Raw genomic sequence first — 27,476 nt, 5'->3', positions numbered from 1 at the left:
GATATTCAAACTTCAATCAAAGGCCATGACTCTGTGGAATTGCAGTTCCCTGTACAATATTTAAATATACTGTAAGTCTGTTTCCGAGACATCAGACTTCAACTGCAATATAACCTTCAGTCATATAAATATCATCAAGTCATACAAAGCTCACAGTTCAGGAGATACATGGAAATGTCTCTTTAAAAAGGTGACACAAAAAGATAATGAACAAAACACACCACAAGAGGATCACGATTATGTGTTTTATTAAAGGTCAAACAGAAATAGCAGAACTCATCATAGGCACAGTAACTTACTCTTAATAGCTATACACGGCAAAACAAATTGGCATGTAGCCAGCAGCACATACAAGCACCACAAGCTGAAAACAGAGTGAAACAATAGACGACTAACAGCAGTCACTTTCAAGTCTGTCCTAGAGTGTCAAGAGAGAGTATTTCATATGGCTTAGTCCTGAACAGTCTTTGGCCCTCTTCATCTTCCACGGGTTGCCATTCAGTCTGCGATTACACCCAATTTAATAATCAATCACCAACCCGACAAAGGATTTTAAATAAAGGGATCCGTTTCACACTCCATACATGTGCTGTTTTAAGTCAATACGAACATAGAACGTAAAAGAAAGACTACATCTTACATGATAAAGGCACAATTACAACTGAATTGTTTTAAAATAATTACAATAAATCAATTTCAAAACAAAATCACAATCATATTTACTTGTTTGTGACCGAAAACCCACAGTATGTTATGTCCACTCCACATGTGGAGTCAGAGGAACCGACTCACCAGGATGACTCAGTCAATCCACCACTAGGACAAGAGCCATGGCAACAAAATCTCTGGCTTTAATAGCAAATGAAGAGCATCACATGCCCAAATCTGAAGGAGCAGAGTTGCGTAAGGATGTTGCTGCTGCTGCAAGAATAACATCGGAAAACCAGGTTTTTAGCAATTTTGACAAATAGCCCGAGGAGAATTCAGATTTATTGTTGTTTTGGATAATGACATCAAGGGAGAAAAGAATGAACCCATTTTACAAAATGACAAAAGTAAAGTGAATTCCAAACCCTGTGAACACATCTCACATACATGTCCCTCTGTAGTCAGATGTTATTATCTGCTCCACGTTTCTAATTGGCTGCATGTGGAGATACTCTGTGCTTTTTCTTTGGGGGGGGGGGGGGGGGGTGTATTTCTGGAGAGAGAGAGGAATGCACCTGCATTCATGTATTCATTATGATCATTTAAGGACAAGGTTAGTACTGGTTTATCATATATATATATATATCCAAACTGACTATTTCTTCTAATCCACCTCTCTTGTTTGATGTCAGGGTCAGATATTACACTAAATTAAACTGAAAAAAAGCTTTTTTAAAGCAAATCATTTGTGGTTTACAGCTAGGCGATGTCATGCTTGGCAAAGAACAGGGCTCTAGCAAACAAACAAAAAGGACAGATCCTTTCAGAGCAATCTTCTTATACTGTAATAAAATGATAGACATACTCGTATCATTAACAATACATCGATTTGATTTTTAATCAACTCTTTATCTATATTTATTCAAAATAAATTTTGAGTATTTTGACATAGTTATGTACATAAGTGCAAACAAGGTGAACATCACACATTCGTATACACCTCAGCAAGGATCGACATCACCCAGCACAGCTGGGCAGAAAGAGACTTCTGAACCACCTTCTTGACTAAAACTGAACTCTTTAATGAAAGCTCAGTCTCCATACAGAGAAAACTGAGCGAGGGCGTCCAGTCTGAAGGAGGTAACCAGTGGGGATTGCTGACTCGTTTGATTTTACAGAAGAAGATCTTTCTATTAGTCCACAAGTCTCTTTACCTTCCTGACAGATAGGTGTTTGCTTTAAAAGCCAAAGTCCATTCTTTTTTCTCAAAAACTCCATGTACAAGAACAAATAACAAACAATTAAGGTCAACTAAACAAAACAAAATAAACACCTGATCTCCCCTAAGGACCTTTGGATATTACAAGGATTTAAGTTTTTCATACAAAATATTTAATCACGTCGCAATAACAAGACAAACTAATTAGACATTCCCTTTTTGAATAAGTTAGTGATGTATGCTGTTTTAATTAATGTGAAGAAAAAAATCACAATTAGGGTAGTAGAAAGGTAGCCATGTTGTCATTTTGCGACCATTACAATGACTCCATCATTGTATACAAATGATTTTCATATTATATATTTTTCTTGTTGGTCTACACAAACTATTAACTATGTATAAATTAGTTGTTTTTTTTTCATTTCCATGCTGTTTTTTATGTCAGTTAAAAAAAAAGCTTAACTTACCATTATTACATGTCACTTTCATACACAGCTATCACATCTTTATACAGTGATCAAGAAATAAGGCCCTTTGTTTGTGCCCCGGCAAAAAGAAGTATGCTCAGGACTTAACTGTCCACATGCTAAAGGATCTGATCACTGCCCACAATGATCAGAGCATTTTGCATATTCCAGAGTTATGATTCATGGGAAAAATACAGTGAGGCCTAAAGGAAATCAAGTACAAGAGAAGAAGAAAGGGAAAGAGGTTAAAACAATTTTTTTCTCGTGCCACACGCTCTTGTACATCAATACATACATCTAAATGTACCTAAAAATTAAAATGCCATCAAGAGGCACAATTTATTAATCAAGTATTCTGTTGTTTTCCAGCTGGACAGCAGTTAGTGAAGGCATAATGATGTGAAGGAGGGAGGAGACGAAGGCTAGAGCGAGGGGTTTTCTTGGCTGGACAAAGCTAGTCTTTAAAAGCTGTGAGATGAAGACAAACTAAATTGTCTGAACATTCGAATCATCAATTTCATTGAGCAGGAGAGAAATATGTCTGTTCAAAGACTTGACACAATGTAGCTGCTCAACACACTCAATGACAAGGAGACAACTTAAAGGAGAAGTACGTTCTTTACAGACGTACGACAACAGGCATATAACAGGCTAGGCAACGCTTGATCCACCATGTACATAAAAAGTAAATTATTGTGGGAAATACATTTATTCACTTTCTTTTAGAAGGTCAGATAAGAAGATTTATCTCAATCTCACGTCTCTGCGGTAAATATGAAGCTTGAACCAGGAGACAGAGGACAGGAGTTAGCTTATTTTAGCATAAAGAATAGAATCAAGGGAGTAAAGCTAGCCTAGCTCTGTCCAAAGAAGAGCGGGACCAATAAATCAGCCAATATTAGCTTATTATAGAAATATTGTAATTGTGTATAATCCAGCCGATTAGTAACAAGCAATTGCACTACAGAAATGCCTAATTCGCTTTAGGGTAGTTTAGAAATGGGGCCAACATGACAGTTTGTCTTGTTTTTTATGTTAAATTACAAATCAGTTGATATACGTTATACATTTTTTTAAACTCCTAAATCAATCTCATAAATCTCATAAATACAGTAACAGTTGTGCTATAGTCTAAAGCTACAAACAAATGTGCCTGCCAACACTTCTACAGCTCACTAATTAACACATAATATCTTGTTTACTAATCTTTACGCTAATCTAAGTGGCTGCAGGTTCTAGCTTCATACACACAAACATGAGAGCAGTATTGATCTTCTCATCATACTTGGAAAGAAAGTGAATAAGCTCACTGGGGTACTAAAGTTACGGTAGCACACTGATTGGGTGCTCCCACACAAACCCAAGATCAATCTAACTTGCCCCCACTGACACACAATAGTCATTGTTCATGGGTGGGAAGCCAGAGCGGGATTACAGACTTGTCGCAGCACTAACAAACTCCTACTGAATGGCCGGTCTACACTGTCGCTTCTGTATACAGCCTCCCCAGCGGGAGTTAACAGAAACAGGGACGGCAGTACACGGAGCACTGACAAATCCACATTATGCAAAAAAAGAAAACAAAATGCTAAAAAGAAGGGTAGCATGCTGATTTTCTCAATTTTGCCCCGTGATTATACCATTGTTTATAGGTGCACTTTGGGCACTTTGGGTACTTTCTAAGAGAGGGGTACAACAGCTGATTAGCAAGAAACGGTACTGTTCTGTACCAGTACGGTGCACATCTGTACTTCGAAAAGTACAATTCTGCTCTAGGTTTTCTGAGAGTGAAAGATATTTCTAAAAGTAGTCACACCATCCATTGACATTAAATATAAATCTATATAACAATACACATACTTTAATATGTCTTAACACAGTATCAGCATGGTACCTACAGTATGTGACCTCAGAAATAGTCTATATATAGTGAATCATTACATTTCAACATGCCTGTCTTTTGAAAGGGCATGTGAAGAGTTTTTGCAATAGATACATTCACGACACGATAACATTATTTAAAATGAATAATGTTCAGTGGGAAATGCCGAAATATCTGCAGCATTTACAACTAACCAAATATGTGATTCATTGTCTTTTTCAACACACCTAAGTATGGACACAACTCACTGATCTATAACTTTACATAAACGATAAGACAGCACAGCTGTCTCAGAGAAGAAACAAGTAGGGATGTGATTTACCGTTATAATAACGTACCAAACGACACATCTATCTTTGAGCACTGGTCTGTTCTTACAGTGTATTGACAGTGGTGGTTTGAGGAGACTTGAAAGAGGCACATTTGAATTTGGATGAAAGTGATTTCAGCCCGGGTTCCAGAGCCGTTACGCTTAAATTTTCGCACCTACAAAGCAATTCCTTCCAGTCATTTGAGATCCAAAATCCAACTGGTTTGTCAATTTTTTTCTTCAACATTAGACATCAAACGGGTGATTTATTCCTCCATCTCCTGACTTTACTGTAACTCAATCCTGGTTATAACAGATGTGGATGCAATATTCAGAGTCCTACTAATTTCGACAAAAACAGGACACATCAGTAGAAAAGACGACATGTTATAAAGTCAGACAGGACATTTTCAAGTTCTAAGCTTTCTCCCTGAAGAGCCATAAAACATAAACATCTTGTGCCACTAATTCAATCCAAAAGCCACATGAAGGGAGAGAATTACACAAACAAACTGCCTTTTTAACATACATCTCTGAGTTTGAGAGTTACACATACATTTTTCACATATTGCATTAAATGGGGCAGCTCCTAGCATATACCAACCACCACTTGGCACACACAGAATTTAGGCACAACATCAGGACACAAATCCAGCTCCCATCTTGTGCAATAGCTCTGACATCAGGTGTTAAAGTTTAACAAGTGCCAATTATAAAAGTCTGACTCTCGGAAATATAATTTTGTCTGTACTATGATTTCAAACGCATGAAATCTGGGTTTGTGGTTGATGCCAAGAAGTGAATTTGACTCGTAGATTGTCATTTTTTAACAACACGTTTCGATATCAAATCATGGAGGAAACGGGACAAACAAACCTTCCTTTTCAATCATTAGACAATAACCCAGCACAGCCGCGACTAAAGACACTGCATCACTCAAATTCAAACAGTTTTAATAACACAAACTGCCTTAAACTGCCTTTGAGGCAGTTTGTTTCCTTGATCAAGAAATTAAGAGCCACATTCTTAAAAATCTGTCATCTCAGCCCCCTTTAGTGTAGATGTGATTGTATTATGTCACTCTATCAATGTGTAGTTCTTCAATTTTGTTGCATTACATGAAAAGTACCGTCTCATTTTCTGCTATTATCCCATCAGTACCAGATACGGACTGTGAAACCGGGGATTCAAATTACATTCATAAAACAATGTCAATTTAAAGTGGCGATCACTGTAATACCTACATTTTCTTACAATTGGAGCTATAAGTAACAACTATTACCTTTAATTAAAAATAACATATAATAATGTATGTTTTCAGTGTTTTGAATCATTTGTGAAACCAAGTCTCCTCTGCAGCTGAGCAGATAAATCAAAAGGCACAAACAAATGAACAACAACTCGTTAGCGTTTCATCAGGCAAGATGACACCATGAGAAGAAACTGAATAATATACACGGTACAACACAAATGTCACATTTGTAGCCATCTTGAAACGTAAACATGACATGGTATGAAACACTCTTTCATTTTGACAATGCGTACTGGTTGCAGACCAGCGGCAGGTCCGTTTCCCGCTTGAACGGTCTCAATCTCCAGAATTAGCTTTTCAGAGTTTCTGACTTTGGAACAGTCAAAAGTGTTCAAAGGGTCGCATCATGAGATGGCTCCATCCCATAAAGGGCATGTAGTCTTCAATGTGTCTGTGTGTCTGTGCACATGTCTGCTGCACTTTTAAGGTGTGGGCATGTATGGCTGTATGAACGAGGGAGCTCTATTGCTCAGCCAAGTCAGTGTGTATCAGGATGGCTGCTTTAAAGCAACAGTAACGCGTCCGGGCTTGGGAATCATCGCAGCTTTCCTACGTTCACAACATCTTATCAGAAGTTTCACACTCATTCAGTGTGCGCTGTAGGCGAGGCACATTTTTGACCGCCCTGGTAGTGCGCATGGTTTCAGGGGCTTTAACTGGGGTTTCGGGAAAGGCTTACTGAGTTTAGGGTCACCGGAGCAGCCACCAGCAGTTTGGGGACGGGACAGAAATGGGTTTCCATTGGAACGCACTGGAGCTCCACTGGATCGGGAGACAGAAGCTCGGAGGGGTCTACTGGAAGAAAGAGAGCGAGGGAGGAGAGAGAGAGGAGAGGAGAGGAGCAGTGAAGTCACACTGACACGACGATCTACACAACAGACGAGTCAGCAAGATTCAGTTCGTGTGCAAAAATATTTATAAAGTAAAGCCAGAATTTTGTGAGCCAAAACGTGAAAATATTAGTTTATATTGGAATGAAGCCACTAACAGCCATTACATTCTAGTTTTAAAATGCGGCCAAATTATGTGGATTAAGATGTTCCCTTTTAAATTCATTCATTTTAGACCATAAAGAGAAAGTAAAACTCCTGTAAAAACCATGCTGCACTTAATCGGATTGGTGGTTAATAACTCATTAAAGTAAATACGAAAAATATAAACTTGAAAAGAAATCCTTTTTTATATCACACAGCCACAAGCAACTGCTAAACCCCCCCGGTGCTATTTGGAGAATTTTACCATAAAATGTGCCCCAATCTGTCAGATAGAAGGCATGTGTAAAGGGGAATTATAAAGGATAGCAGGTGTGCTACCAGTGCCAGACCACACACTGTATGTCCATAACATTACATAGAAGACAGAGACATGATACACCAAACTAGGACATTTAGATGAAAACAGTTGCCTATTATAACCGTTATCGTTCGCAAACACCACAACAGACTGGAAAGTGAAGACAGATGAAATGTGAATATAATAAATGTGACTCTAGAGGCAGGTGTTTCTTTCACCTGATGGAAGGAGACTACGAACAGGACTCAGACCTACTGGGCTAAAAATAAAAAGAGAACTGAAACGAAGGAGCAAACCTGATTCGAGGCGGCAGATTCAGCGAAAGGAACATTGGTGACTGGGGTCGAAGCCGACGAAACAGTGGAGGTGGTGGCACCGTGCATCATGGGAACTTTTATTCGGGCGAGTCAGACGAAAGACAGAGGACGAGGATGTGGGCGGGGAGGAGGGGGGAGGAGGGGAGGAGGGGGGGAGGACAGGAATGATATGATTACCATGGCAAAATGTGTCGGATCAAAAGTCATGGCACAAGTCCAGTGATATTGCCAGGATGAACAGATATCAAGACACATGCAAACAAAATGAGCGATAAAGAAAACTACAGTTTATTAGCAAACTAGTTAAAAAATAAAATAAAATGCACTGTTCCACTTACAAATGGTAGTTAAACAAACAAGGCAATACAGTCATACAATCTAATCAGACGGGAGTATCTGATATATTGTATTCAAATGGACAGAGCATGTGTATGGAGGGAGCAAATGATCCATAAGACTGAGAAACACTTTTCAATAAAGTCACAGCTGTAATGTGACAGTTTATCTTTTCTTTAGAAAGAGTGGATTATCATAAAATCTGAGATTTTGTTATTGTATCAGATTTAGTGACTGACTTTGCAAGATAAACATCTCACTTTCACTTTATATTCAACTTATAAATGTCCAGCGATGACGGTGCTTTGGACAAAGACAGCACCAATATTTGCATATGATCTGCTTTCTTAATCAATATCCAAAAACAGGGAGACAATGTCTAATGTTGGGACATGTTAAAGGAAGACTCAGTTTACAAGTACTACTACAGTGATCCTGAAAACACTTGTATACATATGTGTATACATACAGATATACATACGATCATCTGTCATCTATGTCTGCCCCTGCTGACATCATCAGGGGTTTCTCAGACTTGACCTGTGTGTTCCAATACCCACACTACCATACTATTTATAATGCGAGAAAAAGATTTAGTATGCCTCAATACATAGTATGTCAAATACACCGGGCTGACCTACTGCATCTGGTCAGATTTCGCAGTATGCAAGCAAGCATGCGTTTCTGGCTATTCTGACCCACAACCTGCGCTCCATTTACCTCAGAAATCAGAAGTCGGAGCACGGAATGACGTCACACCCGAATCGCTCGCGTTCCAGTTCAACAAGTCCCAAAACTTAAAAGGGTTTGCTCCAGGCAGGTTAGCTATTATTAGCATTACCAGTTAATAACGACACATTACGTCGGTATTTTGTGCATACAAACACTGTAGTAACATGTCCACAGAAGTTGGACAGTGCTGTGTGTATGACTGATTTAATGGGACACAAGTAGGACAGACATGATAATAAACAGCATATTAATACTGATTTTTTACTGTTGGTACGCGGAGAATCCGTCTTAGATTTTGAGGTCAGGGTCGGTGGGGTTCGTACGACTTCGGGATGCTTTCCAGTTGAAATTTCCGACTGGAAAATTAGAAAATGTACAACTTCCCAGTTCAAATGGGAACGCAGCAGTTGTACCAGTTGAATGCATACTGCAATCAGCAGTACGTGCTTTGTAAGGGCAGATGCTGTATGTACTAAACGTAAAAAGTGTGTGATGGCAGCGTCCATTTCTCCTGTACGCCCACACAGGTGTTTCCACTTATGTTGCCTAATTGGACCTCTTTTCAGGACTGTGTGGGAGAATACAAAGGCCTTTAATGGACATCTGCACTCACACTTCTGCTGGTTTTGCTGTCGTGTTGGGGCGGGTCAACATACACTGTAATCATTGCTGATAGTACATCGAGTTTACTACAATTGCAGCAGTTGCTTTACCCACCACCAGCAACACACGACCTGGTAACTTAATGTCATTGTTATTTATAACAGAAGTCCTAAGTTCCTACTTTTACTGACGGGGACATTATATCACTGTCATAATATTCGCATGCAGCAGTGGTAAATATGATGTGGATGGAGAACACGCACACACACACACACACACACACACACACACACACACACACACACACACACACACACACACACACACACACACACACACACACACACACGCACGCACACACGCACGCACACACGCACGCACACACGCACGCACGCACGCACGCACACACGCACGCACGCGCGCACGCACACGCGCACGCGCACGCCATGATTACCATCTTTGTGACTGCGATTAAGGTCAGCATTGCAATAGCTGACACTTTTTCTTTATGTGTGCGTTTTGATATATATATATATATATATATATATATACACACTAATATTTCAGTAGTATGGCTATATATATATATATATATATATATATATTAATCACTGTTAACACATCAGCATTAGATGATCACAGATGAGAAGCCGGGCTCACTGGTCTGGATTCTATTTATGTTCACAAATGTACTTCAATAAACATGTAAAATGACTAAATTGGTAAAAAAGAAAAAGCTGCTGCATCAGCATTCCTCACATTTTAATTAAACTACATTTTGCTCTGATGTTTTCAGTATCAGGTTTGTGAATATTTTCATCACACGGCCACAATGGAAACTGAGAACCACGGCTCCACGCTTGGCTCAACTAAGACCAGTTTAGCTTATTTTCTGGGAGGTTTAAGGGAGCTGGTACAGGCCGGGTCTGAGCAGGGATAACCTGCAGGGAGTCTCCTCACCACAGCGTCTGGGCACTGGGGTTTTCATAATCCTCACAAGAGATGCATGCACACATGTACACGTACCAGAGTTGCTAGCACAGAGAAATGCATGAATGACTTGCTTACACAAAGCATGACTCGTTAAACAAATAGGACATCAATGTGATTACAGGCGAAACCCACAGACATGATGCAATGAAGAAGACAATGGGATGACAGCTCCAAGATGAAGGTCTTTATGTTCTTCAGCAGCTAATCCGATTCATCAATCAATGAATCAATCAATTGTTCAATAAGGGCTCCTGTCCACTATACAGTATGGTTATTGATCTCCAGCTATGATACAGATGACCTACCACTGTCTCCTGAGGGCATCAGAACAGAGCCGGTCACATTATGTATAGACACAGAGATGGATGAGAGCAGACGAGAACGACAGCAGAAAACAAGGACAACAAAAAGGAGGTCGAGGCGAGTCAACAGGTTCGGGTTAGTGCAGGCAACACGGGCGACATCGAGGCCGTAACAGTTAGTGCACGTGTGAGACGACGCGCAAGGACACGCAAGACATTGACGCTTTGATCAGCATTAGTACCTTGTAGAAGTGGTATATCAAATCAGCAAGAAATTAAGATAAAACCATAATCTAGGCATGTTTTCATAAACATTATGTCCCTATAAGTTTAGGTTTTTTCACTGGCACATCTACAGTTTCATTGAGGGCTGCTACCAATGATTATTTTTTCAATCAATCAATTACTTGCTTCATATCCAGAAAATAGCTCATTTTGACAGCCAATGGTGCCACTTTCATACTTCATATAATTTCTGATCAACACCTTAAAACATGAATATTTAAGTTATAATTATCGGTGCATAAAACAGAGAAAAGCGGTAAAAAATCCTCACATTTAAGGAGGCTAGAACCAGCAAGAATTTGGTATTTTTGCTTGATTAATGAGCTAAACGATTAAGCTGTTTTAGAAATAGCTGGCAATGGATTCTCTGTCAATCAACTAATTAATTACTTATTACTAACAGTTTCAGCTGTAATTTCTTCCAATAAACCTGTCCTTCAAATCTAAATTAAATCCTTTAAATCCAGTCTCTCCTGATCATTTAGTAACAACCAGACATTCAATTTAATGCAAAAACACATGAAAACCAACACAATGTAAAAAATCATATCATGGGACCTTAAATATGGTTGGAAGTAGTAGGACAGGTGTTGGCTATCACCTTGACTCTGTCTCACTTCCTTTCTTCACGCTGCCAGCTGCAACACATGCAACTTTGCTTTTTAAAGAGAAGAACCCACCAATCCATGCACAGACATTCAAACATAATGGCTCAACTCTGATGAGTTTAGTGTCTGTTTTTTTTAGCTAATTATTGTAATATAACTTTGGCCTTCAACAACTCTCATCACACATCAAGCCAGAGTGAAGCAAAATGCAAGTAACACAACAGAAAGTGTACAGAAGAGAAGCGTGGCGTGATAGAAGGAGTAAAGGCCAGCAGTTACGATATGTTACAACTTTAATGCCAGTTCACACAGAGAAGCCACAGCATGCAACTGTTAAAACTACACCTGCAAAATAACTGTATCCCACAATTATACCTAATCGTCTCACATAAAAGCCCTTACCTTCATGACTCCAGCTTACCTCCTACATGTATAGGTAGCTGTATGGGCTGTGTTCCAGTGTGTGTGGAGACTCACCAGTGGAGATGAAGGCAGGCTGCTGGAGCTGCATGTTAGCCAGCGCTTGCTGGTAGTGGAACATGCTGGGGTTGAAGACGGCGGCGGCAGCTCCGTTGCTCTTCTCTAAGATCGGCCTCTTTGGTGGCAGCTGCATGGCCCCTGGAGGCAGAACCTGAAAGGAGAAGAAAAGTCACCCATTATCCGGCGTTATCTCAGAGTGAATATACACTGGGTGCTCTATAGGCACAACATCCAGTCGACGTGGATGTTTCTGTTTACCGCCACAAGAGGACACTGCAGTATCGCAGATTATCTGAAGTGATGTAGGACAGCCCAGAGGTCAGGCCAAGAGCAAAATGGGATGGTTAAGATTTCATTCACCAATGGGGCCGGTGCTGAAACATCAAACTACAGCGGAAGATAACCAAAATACATTTTTAGTCACACACACTAAAAGGCTGTGATGTCAAGCTGTCATTTAAAAAATCTATTTGTTTTTTGTTATACTAATAATCCTGATTCATTTAACATTAACTCAGTAAATAGCAACAGCAACACAAACTAAATGAATGCCATAGTATATAAACCCAAAGATAAGTTTCTGATTTCTTTCATGCTATTTTGAATCTTTTTTTCCCAATACTGCTTTTTTTTGTTTTTTAGCATCAGCACTGCAGATTGACCTGATTATGTTACAGCTGCTCTCAATGCTAACTTTAGCCCTCGTAACTGAGTGTACGGGCTCAGACACATGCACAGTAGCAGACATTCATGAAAAAACATAATCCCCGGACTACATTATCAAATTTCAAGCTGGCTGAGGGATACTGTGATACCCTGATCCTTCATAGCAACAGTAAACAATATCCAAGTAGAGAACAAGAACATCTTCTACTGTTTCATTGCTGTATTAAGAAGAAATGGTGAATGTCACTTTTGAGAAGGTCATTATGTGTGTTCAGCTTATCATAGAATAGCATGTTGTGTTTATTTTTGGCTTAAAGAACAAAGAGTTATCAGTATTTGGACTCACCAAGCCTGCGGTCGCTGTGTTGTGACTTGCTTGGTGCTGTGCAGCCTTGATCCTGGCCTGCAGGTGAGCTGGCGGATGGAAGTACTTGCACTTGTCTCGGCTGCAGCGGCCTTTAATGTAGTCCATGCAGACGATGACAGAGTTCTCGCTGCAGTCCACCATGCCGGCCTCCAGAGGGTGAGCGTAGCGGCAGTCACTCTCGCCCCGCGTGCAATTACCACGCTGGAATTCTCGACAGACCTGGGAGGGCCAGCGGGGAGCATTGATCAACATTTACCTTTCATCATACAGTGGACAAACATAGAAGCAACTGCACGCATGCCGCATACCTCCAGCTTGTCTGTGCGCACATGTTTTTGTGCGGAGATACCGTTGCCCATGGCTGCCAGGCCGGTTGGACTCCCGGGGACCAGCATGGGAGTACTGGGCAGCAGCTCAGGCATCAAGCCCATGCCTGGGCCCATGTGGCTCAGATATGGACTGAAGGCCATACTGGGGCATGTTGCCAGGGAGGGCGACACTGGGAATGTTGTCTGAGGGAGGGAGAGAAGGGCAGAGACGAGAGCGACAAAACAAGTTATGGCAGAGCTTCAGGAGAAGATTTGGTGGCAACATAACCAGTACAGTGTTTTTTTTACGTAAATAAGAACCATGCAGTTAACCATTGCTATGCCACTACTACTTCAAACATTTAATTACCTGTGCATCAATAACATGTAACATATTCTGCATGTCACTTTTGAATCAGCAAGTTTTATAATAAGACAAAGCTACCTTCACTGTAGCTGAATATAACTTCCCTGCATCATTATCTACTGTATGCAAGATATAACAAAAACGAAAATAAATGGCAGAGATATTCTCACTGTAAATTGACAGGAAGGCATATTTTATATTTGAATAATAGACAGCAGAAGGCTCGTATTTATTCCTTATACAATCTTTATTGGAGGACAGAAGTTAGAAGAAATGAACTGCACTAGCAGAAAGTCTAAATAACTGCCAGACATGTTGCTGGCTAAAAACATCACTCACAGCACACGGAGAGCAGTTAGTATTTCGATAAATAAGCCACATTTTCAAACACATTGCATTAATTGTAAAGACGTAGTTTTAGTGTGAGCTGCTCACAATCGGCTGCATATGTGTTCCGGGCAGCATGAACTGCATCTGTTGAGCCAACATGGCTGCCGTGGCCTTCTGCTGGATCAGGTTGTTCCTCCCGTTAATCTCCAGCTGGGTTTTCAGGTGTGGCGGCGGGTGCAGGTATTTACAGTTCTCACGGGTGCAGCGCCCCTGAAGAGAAGAGAGGGGGGAGGAAAGATGAGTGTGAGAGAGCAGACAGCCCGGGGTGACATTGAGAATAACGTGACACTAAATCAATAAGGGGTGTGCCTCGACATGGAAAGATCACCTTTTTGCTGAAAACTGATCCGAGTTTAGCAGAGCACTCCTCCGTATAATAAAGTTCAATTTGTTGAACTAAACATCAAGAATCAAGCGCGTTTACAGAGCAGAACTACGTACGATAAATTGTGGTGAAATAAAGCACTAATGAAGTCCCAGAAGACTGCATATTGGATAATTCATGAGAAATGTGCAACCACTTACATCATTAAAAAATATGCTACGCTGGAACAATCTGAGCAAAACAGAAAAGTTGAACATTTAACTGCCTGTCATTCATTTCTTCTTTTTACAAGCAAATTACTTAAAGCCATTGAGCCAGTCAAACTGTACTTTTCATTTTATACCGTAACAACTTCTGTTATTCAATGTGAAATGACAGCTGGGGTATTTGAGCCAGCTTCTAATTTTTCCACGGAGGCACAGCAGATGTCAGATAAACCTAACTGACAAGAAATAAAGCTGGAGGGTGAAAACACATGTTCCACTCTCACCGTCCTGTACGACAAATTCTGTATCTCTATCTCTACCCGGTACTTATCAGTCATGAAATAAACTACGATATATATGACTGACAGCAGCACATGCACTTGTTATGCTCAGAGAAGAGCTAAAATGGACCAGTAAGCTTGTTTTATTCTAATAACAGTGTTTTGTTTTACTTATATTTGTATGGAAACTTGGAATACTGTCAGTGGTGGTGGATGTTTTCAGATCCTTTACTTGAGTAAGAGTAGAAACATCACAAAGTAATAAACAGATAAGCAATGCAAGTAGAAGTCCAGCATTGAAACGTATCCAAACATTCTTATCATACGTAATAGTATCATAAAAATACAAAGTATTCCAGGCACATCATATTATTAGATTAGATTATTGGTTTCTTCATGATCTTTACTCTTTATTCACTATTACTAACCTTCATAACAGGGCTGGCTAACATGAGGTCAAAACTCAAGAGAAAGTTTTTAATTAAGTGTTTCTATATTATAACAGTGAGCCCCAATAAAAATAAATAGATATGAAAAAATAAACATGCTAATCTAATGAACACAGAGAACTATAGCACTACTATTGTATTCATGACAATTCATGAACAAATGAAGCATGTTGGCTGTGCAGCCGTAGTCGGCTGTTGGGTTTATGTGCATAGTCAAAGCATTTATATTTGTCTTGTATGCAAAGCTTCATTCATCACATTCAGGCTTAAACAACAAAAGGCAGAAAGTTTGTGTGACTGCAACCAAAGTCTTACACGTGTTTCAGCAAAGCAGATTCCCTAAATAATGAATGTAAATAAATCAGCAAGAAAAGGTTATAGAAACATTCCCAGAGGTCACATAGCTCAGCAATATACTGGGTTATGAATAAACTGAATATTGGATAAAAGTTGAACGATGTACAACTGCAGTTCCTCTGACGAATGATTAATCTATTATGCTTGTGATCAGTGCAATGTGTTGTGAAAGTCTGGATGTAAAACAAGCGTTTCGACAAACCTAATACTAGGTTGCTATTATTCAGTATTTCGTCAGCTGAGGCTTCTTCTGATTCAGCAGCCACAGACCTTTTTGATCAGAAGTACCTTTATATGCTCATTTTTCCACTTGCCATTTTTGGCTTCTTTGTCAAAACCTAAATCAGATTTTGAGCCACTTATCTAAAAGCAATTCATTTTGTGCCAAAACGTCGTTACGGCAGTGTCCTTGCTCCCTGCCGGAGTCTGTGGGGAAGGTGAAGATGGTGCTGCAGGAACACTGCAGGTCAACACAAAAACTGCAGTCTCCATTAAACCCCTGGGCCGACAGCAGCTGTCTGGCCCTGCAGATGAGCCGTTAACCCGCTAAACTACCTCCACTGAGCGTCAGCCACATGCTTTGTCGTCAAACCACACCCACAGCAAACAGCTCACATTACGGGAGGGTGAGCGTGCCGCACAACTGAAAAAAAACCTCTAAAGACAAACTGACGTCATGGTGCAGAGACTCGGACGGTGATGGATGATGTCGCGCTGAGATGAGGACACATAAAAAAAAAAAAAGGGTTTCAGTAGCAGGAGAGCTATATAGGACAAACTGCGATGTCTCCTATACCAGCATCCCGGAGGGATTCACGCGACCTCACACACCAGACAAAAAGCATACAAGCAAAACATCTAGCTGCTTGAAAAAATGGTCAGAATGGTACACGAGGCTTTACAAAAACACTCTCGCCTACACTGGAGATGCATGCGAGCAAGCTCTGCGTCAGCGAGCTGTGTGTTTAGGGATGAGTCTGTAATGAGGAGTGAGTCCCATGGGCCCAGCAAGCCTGCTCAAACTCAGAATGAAAAGTACCTATTAATGAGCATAATGACGCACTTTGTGCACCGTGACCTGCAAAAAAAAACAAAAGTTTAACCAAAAAAAAAATTAATAAAAGCTATAAAATCTGCGTTGGAGAAAGAGGCCAATGAGACGAGGTGTTGAGGAGAGTATTGGGTCAGGAATCTCCCTTTGGTTGCCATAGCAACACACTACGCCACACAGAGAAAGTCCCCGTTAGTACAGTAAGTGATGAGCGAGAGAGGTGAGGCATTGATTACATCTCATGATGAAGGAATCGATCTAAACTGAGCCCATATTGATATGGAACAAGCTCGATCTTCAGTTAAACGAGTTTGTGTTCATCCTCATAAGTGACAACGATTTAGAGCTGAAACAAACAGTCGATTAGTCGATCGACAGAAGATAAGTTTGGAAACAGTTTTGTTAATTGAAACGAATTGTTTGACTTTAGGGACGGCGCCGTCGGTCTGTCCTACACTCTGGTTCAGACTGTAATCTCAACAACTATCGGATGGATTGAGATGAAATTTGGTACGGACAGCTTTGGTACTCAGCCGATGAATCATAATCACTTTGGTGAACTCCTGAACTTTCACAGAGCCTAACAGAGCTGCTAGCAACTCTGCAAGAAATGCCTAAAATATGCTGAATCCAGCCTCTCAAAAGTGAAGATTTCCTGCTTCTACTCTTCTTATATGATATAGACTGAGCACTTTAAAGAAATTCTGTCTTGTTATACACCAAAATATTTAATCGACAAAGTGTTCAGCAGATTAATTGATGATGAAAATAATTGTTACTATGTCATCCCAAAGGTGACACTGCTGTTGAATCTGCTGTGCGTTGGGCAGATGTGATGTCCACACTAATCATTTGAGATGACAGCAGCACTCCAGTTAACAAGGTAAAAAGAACTAGCCCCCCCTCCCCCTCCCGCAGCAGGTTCAGACCAACGACAAGGAGCTAATGGACGAGCAACAGCGAATGACAGCGGTCGGCTCGGACCGGCCGGGGATGCCAGATATGGGAGGGACAGTGAGGAGGGAGGCCATTAGCAGATAAATCCATAAAATTAACAAAAGGAGGGAGGGTTGGGCGGAGAGCAGGAGGAAGGAGCGATGCTGTAGAGCGTCTCGAGCGAGGTGTGCTTCTTGTTTTTTCCAGTTAGTCGACCAAAAGCAACGGCTGTCAGCAGCGAATAATCCTGACCAACAATGGGGGTAGAAAGACTGCTGTAAAGAGGTGGTTGTTGACATACTGTGCACTGGGCACTAAAACCCCGCTGCAGCTCCTGATAAAGAAAGCCGCTTTGACCTTCAACTGTCACCAACTTCAGTTCTTTCTCTAACAACATGACCCCGGGGCTTCAAACAATCGAAAGTGGCCTTTAATGCCCGTTCATTGCCTTTGGTACAAAGCAGCTCGCCTCTTTCTCCCATCAATGCAACCAGTACAGAGCCAGGCTGTTGCTCTGTGCTAAAAACAGCCGTGCCACTCAGGAAGATCAAACTATCCAATGGGTACGCTCTCCTGTGCTGTTGCTAGGCCCCCCTCTCTGATTCTCTCCCTCTCTCTCTCCCTCTCCATCTCCCTCCTGCTCTGGAGGACATAACACAGAAAAATGGCTGAATAATAAATTCTAACTCAATAAACGAGGAGACAGCAGCTGCACTCAGACAGAGAGCCCCTTGTCTGGGTCTCACTTTTTCTCTGCATGAAAGCCCGTCGAGCAAAACACAAACGCCGATACAGCAACAGACTATTCTGTATTTTAACGCAGTCGGCCACTGACGGTCGGAGCTCTTGTAAAACGCAGTAAAGCATAATCACTTTTCAGACTGTTAGTTTGCTGCGTATGAGTGGAGCTAGTGTTGTGGTTCTGCAGCTGAAGGGATGTTGAAGCAGCACGATCCACAAGCCCACATCACTGATGGACAGACAGACGGCCGGCAAAGTGGCTTCACCAGAACCTTCCATCACGCCCGAGCAAAATAGGCACATTTAAATATCTTCATAACCAGAAGACCCTCCTCTGACATCGTTATACGTATCTAAATGTCTATGTGAGAATGAAACGTTGCCTGGTTTAAATGAGGCAATTTGACGTTTATATCATGGCCACGGAAAATCCTCAATTCTGATTGGCTGTAGGGTGTGGATTAACTTTTAATAACCAGACATGACAACCGGACGTCTATGATGCAGATGTTTGATGGGTATCACACACTGTAGGTAAAGATAGCAACAACAGGGCTTAACTGAAGAGCTCGGGTTATTTGTGTAACCAAGAGTGGGAACCACGGAAATATAATTTTGAATGTGTTCCATATTTGTGAGTCTGGACAGAAGGGCAATTACAGCCATTATCATCACAACTACAACTTGTTGGGTGTATTTAAACCATACATGTGTCCACCATCAGAGACTTTTCAATACCATCTATACTGTGGTAACTATGCCTTTAACATAACTATTTGTATTACATCATTGCAGGCAATGTTGCGATGAGCAAGACTGCTTTATGGCAGTAAACCCCCTCTCTTTCCCTTTTCTGTTCGTCTCTCAATAATATGCTATTTAATAAAGAAAAAATAGGTACCTTGATTTATCAGGCGTCACAGTATAAGCCAAAAGCATGTAGATATTTCATCAAACGTTTTCAATAAACTATAGAATGATATGTAGTATATAGCTATCTTAAAATAAGACAGAGAGAGAGAGATAATCGACCTTTTCATCACTTTGGGCGATGACAGGCCACAAGGTTTTTTTCCAGATGGCATTCTCAAGATATTGTAAAAGAGATCATTCTGTGAGATACTTTTTAAATTGTTAACAACCTTGTTTACCATAATTCCCGATATTAAAAACCCCCATGATCAGAAGGATATACAGATGAAAGAAGAGAAAGTCTGAGAAAATAGCTTTGAAAAATCGAGGTGGGGGTAGAACAGGGGGGGGGGGGATCAACTGACCAACTGACATATTTGTAAGGTTTCCAGGAAATGTTTGAGCTTCAAACCGCATCCTGACGCATCTCCAGTAACAATTGATGTAGCAGATGACACCTCATCTGAAAAAAAGACCTCTGCTATAAAACAAAAACAGGAAGGTTTGTGTGCGTGTTGTGCGTTAATATTACGCAGTGCCAAAAGGCATCAACTACCTTAATGCAGCTCACAATGCATGTGTCTAAACAAGCAAGACGTGTGATGTCTGTTGCGTTGTTACCTTGAGTGAGTCAAAGCAGGCGATGACTCGGCCATTCTCCACATGGCAGCTGCGGGAGGGGTGAGCAAACTTGCACTCGGCGTCACACCGCGAGCAGGTGCCTCTCTGAAACTCACGACACACTTCCAGGGTCAGCCATTTGGTGTCCCGTCCCATGGTCATGCTGACAGCCATCAGACTCGTTCACAAGCGCCGAGCGGCGGCGAGGGCAGATGGACGGAAAACTGTGCGATGGGAGCAAGGGTGACTAATAGTGATCCAAGAAAAAATCCCCAGCAAAACAGAAGCAAAAATATGTTCTGTTTTTCCTCAGAGCGAATAGGCAGCAAGTCCTTCTGGTTGGTGTATTTTAGGGAATGTTTGTTAGTTCTTCCTGGGAAAAGTGGCAGCTGAAGTTTGAGATAGAAGGGGCAGACTGAGCAGAGGCCAGCTCTGTCTCCAAGAAAGAAAAAAAAAAAAAAAAGGAAAAACAGGAGCTAGTCTGAGGACATCACTCTGGCATGTGACACTGAGGGTCTGTGCCTTCACCTGAATCGACTGTCGCCCACCGTAAGTCACTGTTAGGTTCACGTCAACATGGCCGGGGCTGGAGCAGTCACTGTAGTTAGGTTTAAAGAAGAAGAAGACTTCTGTAGAGCAGAAACAAAAGCAGAACCTTTTAGGGATGGTGTCCTTCCAGTGATGAGACTCTGTGGCGGCTCAGCTCAGGCTATGTGGGGACTGCAGCTCAGCAACGTGGGATGGATGACTCTGTGGCTGTCAGGATAAAATATAGCCTCCATTCAAGGCCAAACACACACTGAGCCACGTCCTGCTCTCATCCAGCAGCTTAACAGCAGCAGACGACCCCTCGCAGTAGGCACTTTGGAGTTCCACTTCCTTCTCTTATTTCAGTCTCTTTCTCATCCCTCCTTCGCCGTTGTCGATTCTTCTGTTGTCATCCTCCTCACTTGCCTCTCTTCTGCATGTCCTTGCTTGTCGTCTCGCTGTGGACTGTAAAATAATCCAAAAAAAAGAACATTCATTTAAAGCACTGACAAAGAAAATAAGCAGCCTGTTGAGGAGAAAAATGTCATTAATGTGAAGCTATAACCTTGTGTGGAGCTGGTTTAAACGGAGGGTGACGAGGACCACGAGGCAGGAGCGTGGAAGGGATAGAGCCAAAGAGAATAAAGCGAGGACAAACAAATAGCGGAACAGAGCATACGGGAGGGAGGGAGGGAGGCAGGGAGGCAGCAATGAACAGGAAAGGGCAAGCTATGTCTTGATTAAGTGATACAAGAGAGAGAGGGAGAGAGAGGGGATGGAGGGAGATTGCAGGCAGGACAGAGACGTCACTTCAACTCCCCTGAGCTCCACGGAGCAGAAAGTAATTTACTAACTTGGAGTGAATCATGCTACAATATACTGTAAAAAGCGGTGTCCTTGAAGTCGCACCGGCGGGCACGTGTGTGGTCGACACTGATGATTCCCAGACAGTTATTAATGTGAAGGGGAAGAAGTAGAAAAAAGGAGGGACAGGGCAGAGAGAGAGAGAGGGAGGGGGGGGGGAGGAGGTAGTTCTTCACAACTGCAGCTGCTGTGCTCAATGCAAGGCTCCAGCAAATCGGACAGACTTTTGCTGGCATGCAGAGCATATCACCGACCAATGACAGGGCAGTTTCTACAGCGGCTCCTCCCTCCTCAGAGCCTGTCCTTGTTCCTCCCAGGATTTTTTTTCCCAGTCATGGCTGAGCCACATGCTTATATTCATACTGTACAACAACTCTGACTCCGATCAGCTTCTCACAGACGTTGAGGAGTAAAGTCATGTCTCAAACAGTGGACTATTCTGCAGTGTGATGCAAGGAGAGGGGACGCATGCAGCCTTCTGTGCAGGGAGCAGAGCGACGTGCCCGGACACTAACTGAATACAGATAACAATCAGTGAGGGTGGCTCAATAAAGATACACTCAGACAAGAAACAACAAATTAGCTTCACAAGAGATTGCAAAGTCCAGCTGGTCAAAACTGAAGAGAAAAGAAGGCTGTCCTGGATGAAACGTGGTCGTACATTAAAGCACAAAGTGAATAAACAATAGGCAAGATGCAGGAGAGGAGGAGTACAAAAAGCAGGAGGAGGAGAGGGGGGCTGGAGCAGATATTATCAGTCCCTGCGTCTGATGGCGGCAGACACAGACGGAGGAAACGACGGGGGGGGGGGGGGGGGGGGGAGAGAGAGTGTGTGTCTGTGTGTGTGTGTGTGCATGCAGATAGACAGCCCAGAAGGAGAACACCGCAGTGGAGTGGGAGAAGGAGGGATAAGGGGGAGGTGGGAACTGAATTGATACACCCACCTTCAAACACAAGAACAAAGACACATCCCCAGCCCAAAACAAAAAGAGAAGCAGGAACGAGAGAGGAGCAGGTACAGCAACTGCTTTGCTTGCTTAACCATTATGCTTGTCTGGTCCTTCCTCCTCCTCCCAGCCTACCTACAGATCGATAGAAACTTTTCTCAGGGGGACAAAACAAGCACTCCTCCTGCAGCGTTGCCCGTCCTGCATTCAGCTCCACATCAGTGTCAAGCGCCCTTGCTTACGCACACCCTGACGACGCAGCTCAGCAATATGCAACCCGCATCATCAAAATGCTCCTCAGCAACACCACTCTCTTCCTCGCCTCGCTCTCGCCACACCAGACACCAAATGGCGCACAGTTGCCATTACGACAGTTCTTGGAAAGATGCGCAGCCAACACTGGCTCTCCTCCAGGGCTGCTCTAGTTTATACGGCAGCCTGCACCTTTGAGTATACACGGTAATGACCTTTCACTTGCCGATACAAACTGCCGTGACTCTGCTCTCCAGTAGATTCACCCTCAGGAAAATTTCACCGACTGTTTAAGCAAGCCATACCTTGTTAGCTTTCCTTTTGACCTCTAGCGGGGCCTTTACGTTTACTGGAAGACAATGACAGCGGTTAAAAATAGAAAAGTCATTCCATGGCATGATGTGCACGTTGCTCACTTTGGGGTTGTGTTTGTTACAGCATGTTCATAAACAAGACAAAAACGACACGCGAACTCCATTAGTAAGCCAACAGATCTGAGATTCAAGCTAAACAGTAAGTATGTTTAATCAGTTAGTTTGTCATAAGTGGGTATAACCTTGACTGGGTGTCATGGCCAAGATCTTCTATCACCATACGAGTCATTTCGTATCTCGATATAGCATGTTTTCTGGTAATTCAATACATAAATTCAAATAGATTCAACATCTGGTATCCATGAATGTACAAACTTTGTGTCAATCCATCAAGTCAATGTTTCACAGTATACGTGAGTCACAAAGACTCATCCTCTGGGGACCATGAATGTTTGTAAACGAAAATTCACTGCAATTATTTCATTTAACAGTGAGATATTTCCGTCCGGACCAAAGTGCACGCACAGATCAACCATTCAGAAAGCCTCACCACTAGCATGGGTAAAAAGCATTCACCCCAACAACAGTTTGGATTGACTCCACTGTGTAAATACAGCGTGGGACTAGTCTGCACATTAGTCAATGAATACTTCACCAACAACAGCAGACTGGTATAACCACCAGATTAAATCCAACAGCACAACGTCTTTGTAAAAATGTAGAATTTACACAGAGCCATCGATCGGAACAAAATAAACGACGATACAAACATTTTTGCCAAACATGTACAAAAACAACACTGACATGCGTTGTCTGCTTTCAGCAAAATATGTCTCCTTGCATTTAATTGATGTTTTATGTTATAATCAGCAGTTTTTTTAAAGAGAGAACACTCAGTTTGGAATGAAACCCAGATTACCAAGCCGCAATATTGCACAACAGTACTCTACCTACCACAGCATGATAAAACACGAGGAGGCCAAAAGTTACGCCAGCATAACAAACAGCCAAGAAGCCAATAATTAAGAGGCAGATGAAGCAAAAGGATACAAGTTAGAAGTACTCTTATAGCAAAACACTGCTCAAGAACTCTGTTATTAAAGAGAGGATTGATGCTACATGCTTGAGGCAGCATTATTGTACCGTGTCAACCCACACAGCTCAACTATCTCAGCGTTGTTCCTACGACACGGATGATTGGGTTATGGTTCAATAACAAACCACATATAAGGAAGGATGAAAACAGGCTTTACTGTAGCTATATGTCAATACACCATTTAATCTTATAATATACACACAGTATGGTTGTTTTCATCCAGTGAAAAATTCCCATAACAACATTTGAGAAGCTGAAGCCTGAAATAGTTATCCCCTTTTATTCTTCATGCTATTAAACTGTCTTAATTGTCTAAAATTAAATTAAAACTAAATGTTATTCCCACATAGCTATAGCAGAACTTTAATAAAGTGTGTACATTTTGAACAGAAATAATCCTGGCCCACTGAACCTGTCTGACCTTTACGATGCAGCACAAACAATAATTTGCAAGGATGCGGCATGGCTAATAAATATAGAGCGCCCCAGTTGTGACAGCCATTATGCTGCTGCCGGTCCACCAGGTGTCTGCGGAGAGAAGAGGGGCTCCAGCAGTCAGTAGGTGGGGGTCAACATGTAGGTGGAACAGGATGTGGGGGAAGTATTAGGAGGACAGAGGGGGGTGGCTGCTGTTGACTTCGGCGCACTGCGTCCATCATCAAACACAGTGCACCAAAGGGCTACCGACAGTGTAACCTTCACCAGAGCTCTGACGTCTGCATTATGGCTGGTGTGCAGGCTGGGTGCCACCTCGACAGACAGCCCTGCACCTTATCTGCTCAGACTAATAGATAGCCGGACATCGATAAAACTGTTTGGCACGCATTAAGTCAAAAGGTAAGGTGACACATTAACAAATAAACAAATACAAAACCCATTTTACTTCTCCTCTTCGATTTTTCCGTTTGCTATTTTCTTTTGCACAATCGTGGTATGGTCAGGGGGGGTTATGAAGTGAGTTGGCTGAAGGCAATTTTGGGGGTGTAGGAAATTAAGAGCATTCGATAAATATGACAAATGTGACTATAAACTGTTATAATACAGCAGGTTGACAGAGAGAAGAAAGGCATTACAAAATAGAAAAGGCCATGTTTTTAGAAAGACACATTCATGTGTGCTACTGCTGAAAATGTACAGATGAAACATTTGAAATAGTTCAGATAATTAAAGATGAAGTGGCAGTACTGAAAATATCATATTTGGATACATCAGCTAAAATGGAAGAGGCGAAAGACATTCAAATGAAGTGCGAGCGCAAAGTGAATTGAAAATTCAGCTGAACTTCAAGAACTGAAAAAAGTTGAAATGTCAGTGTTTGGAAATATAAGCTTGCTTCATTATTGCACTTGTAAATTTCTCCAGATAAAAAGCATTTTGTTAAAATGTAAAATGGTGTTTTAGGCTGATACAGCTGGTTGACAGGGAGAACATAACGATCATACAACTATGGAGCTCAGTGTTTCACCAACTGGGGGAAACACATTGATCGATTTTAGCAGTTATAGTCAGTTTGGATTCACGCGAGAATCAAGTTCCCAAAATCTTGAGTTTCCCCCATTCCCAAAAGCTTGGCGAGTCTCTTTTTTAGGGGCACAGGTAGTTGTGTGACGAATACTGTAGCTACATAAAACACGACTCTGATCTCCAGCTATGATTCTTGTTTAGTTCACCAAACAGTTAGCTGTTTTTGGGAGCATTGACAAGGACAAGGTGATTGATTAAAAAGCACAAGGTGGAAGATCCATAAATCACAATGAGAGTGAAAGCTAGCAGCCAGGAAGGAGGGAGCTAAATAATTAGGTTAAGTATCAGTAATCCTTTCAGCTCATTAAAGCACCACGGTTCCCATTCAAGCAAACATACTAGCCTACCCTAACGCACAGGACAACATAGCCGGTACAAAGCATGCAATACTAGTTTAAGTTTCCTGTTGCACTTTTAATTCAGAAAAGAGACTGCATATAAAGTGTTGTGAGCTTCACATCCCTGTAGTGAGCTCATGAAAGTTAACCGTGTGGAAAAACTGTAGATATCAAAGTTAAACCAACAACGTGTCATCGGCATAATATTTCTGATTCGTTATTGTGAAACAAAATTGAGCTTCCCAGGCAGTTAGTGTGTGTCTGTGTGACAGGTGAACTAAAAATTAAAAAACAGGTTATATTGGAAATGTGGCTGCATGCCCACGAGTGTTTGACAGTGTTTATATAAAGTGGAGAAGAACTAGCTAGACTGGTGCAGAGTCCACATCCTGCAGGGTGCTGAACGTGTCTTAACTGGCTGTTTCATTAAACGAGCCAGGATGATGGCACTGGAGTAGACTATGTACTGTATAGGAAAGTAGTGACAACACAGTATGCTATGGTGGCATTAGTGTCTGACCCCTGAGGGCCAACAGTGACTCAACCTCCCTGCACCGCATGCATGCATGCATGCATGGAGGCTGGCTGCAGAATCCTGCAGACACACAGATAGATAACCAGGAAACTGCAGGTGCTCTTCACTTCTGCCAAATGTAATGGAATTAAATATAGTATTACACAACAACTTGCACTTGAAACACTGGCACTGTAAGAGACATCCAATAAAATCCCTGCACATTGCATTTCAACCGAACCCGTGAGTGCAGATCCCACTCTCAAATATGATATGTGTATGCACACAGCCGTCAGCGCTCAGCGGACCTACCCAAAGCATTTTATACGCAATATTATTTCGGTTGCGCCTTTGTCTAACACCGACATTACGCCCGTAATTAACAATAACAAAGGCAGCTTCCACGCAACAGGCAGAGTGGAAGAGGCATTTTAAATGACTGCAACGCGGCTTAAATATAAAACTAGGTAGCAGTATTATCACTGCAAACTGCGCCAGACGTGCTCAGCGTCTTACCTGTGTAGAGTCCAGTCGGATTCAGATGTCTTCTCCTGTATTAACGTCGGTTTCAATGGTTATTTTATGGTTATTTTTTCCACAAAGACCGCGTTCTTAGTCTGGCTAAGAATGATACAAATCCATGCAAGTAAAAACAATTAAAAAGCAACGTGTTACCGCCGCGGAGTGAGAGAAGCGGGGGTCTGGCTGGCTGCTGAAATGTTTGCTGCAACTACATTTGCTCGGCTGCAACACTGACTGAACACAGAATAACAGATTTGGAAAAAATAAAAAAATAAGAGGGAGGGGGGAAATGGTGAGGGTGGAGTTGGGAGAGACGGAGCGTGTTTGCTTTCGTTTTCGATAACGTGATTAGCATTGAGGAGAAATCAAAGTCACGACAGGTTATCACGGTAACAGTGAGGCTGGCCATAAACACGTCGCAGGTGAGTTTAACCACCACTATAAGGTAGTCTGTGTTTAAGATTACGCTCATTTTAAAGATTTACCTGGTTACAAATGACTCGTTATTATGTCGCCCTGTCACCCTGGTCAGATTAACGTTAGCCCCCCCAAAAAAACACACCCATATCCCAGCGGAATGTCATTTTAAGATGATTATTTAACTGTTTAATTTCGAGGTTTTTGTTTTTGTGTGTGCAATAGTTAACGTTAACAAAATTTGAACGTATAACGTCAGCCTGACGTCAAATCAAAACGGGTTTAAGGTTTTTCATAATCAGTTTTAATTTTAATATACTGTAACTTAGTTAATTTATTTCGGTATATATAATTAACAGCATGTACACTGTTCTTACCCCTCAACCACCGTTGCCA

The 27,476-nt window shown here is 41.8% G+C and overlaps 1 protein-coding gene across 2 annotated transcripts; it reads right to left on the bottom strand.

The window, feature by feature from the left end:
- Positions 1-237: 237 nt before the first annotated feature.
- Positions 238-26,866, bottom strand: mbnl3 (muscleblind-like splicing regulator 3). Of its 2 annotated transcripts, none has more exons than XM_079168168.1 (8): positions 26,658-26,866; positions 19,765-20,757; positions 13,931-14,095; positions 13,129-13,332; positions 12,800-13,039; positions 11,785-11,938; positions 7,428-7,522; positions 238-6,630 (listed from the first exon to the last, which is right to left on the bottom strand). In XM_079168168.1, the coding sequence occupies exons 2-8, from the start codon at positions 19,936-19,938 to the stop codon at positions 6,529-6,531; spliced, it is 1,134 nt and encodes a 377-aa protein (XP_079024294.1). In that variant the 5' UTR covers positions 19,939-20,757; positions 26,658-26,866; the 3' UTR covers positions 238-6,528. The 2 variants fall into 2 exon arrangements, with proteins under 2 accessions (XP_079024294.1, XP_079024295.1); XM_079168169.1 differs by having other exon boundaries at positions 6,498-6,633.
- Between the last annotated feature and the right edge of the window lie 610 nt (positions 26,867-27,476).

The sequence above is a fragment of the Pholis gunnellus genome (assembly GCF_910591455.1).
Source record: "Pholis gunnellus genome assembly, chromosome: 10".
Taxonomy (NCBI): Eukaryota; Metazoa; Chordata; class Actinopteri; order Perciformes; family Pholidae; genus Pholis; species Pholis gunnellus.
This window is presented reverse-complemented; position numbering and strand designations above follow the sequence as displayed.

What these genes read in the sequence shown, in the direction of transcription:
- mbnl3 (XM_079168168.1), bottom strand. Translation starts at nt 19,938, where the DNA reads ATGGCTGTCAGCATGACCATGGGACGGGACACCAAATGGCTGACCCTG. An exon ending in ACACAGCGACCGCAGGCTTG is followed by an intron (nt 11,939 to 12,799) that starts GTGAGTCCAAAT and finishes TTCTCCTTTCAG; the next exon opens with GTTCTGCCTCCAGGGGCCAT. An exon ending in AATCTGCCGCCTCGAATCAG is followed by an intron (nt 6,631 to 7,427) that starts GTTTGCTCCTTC and finishes TTCTTCCAGTAG; the next exon opens with ACCCCTCCGAGCTTCTGTCT.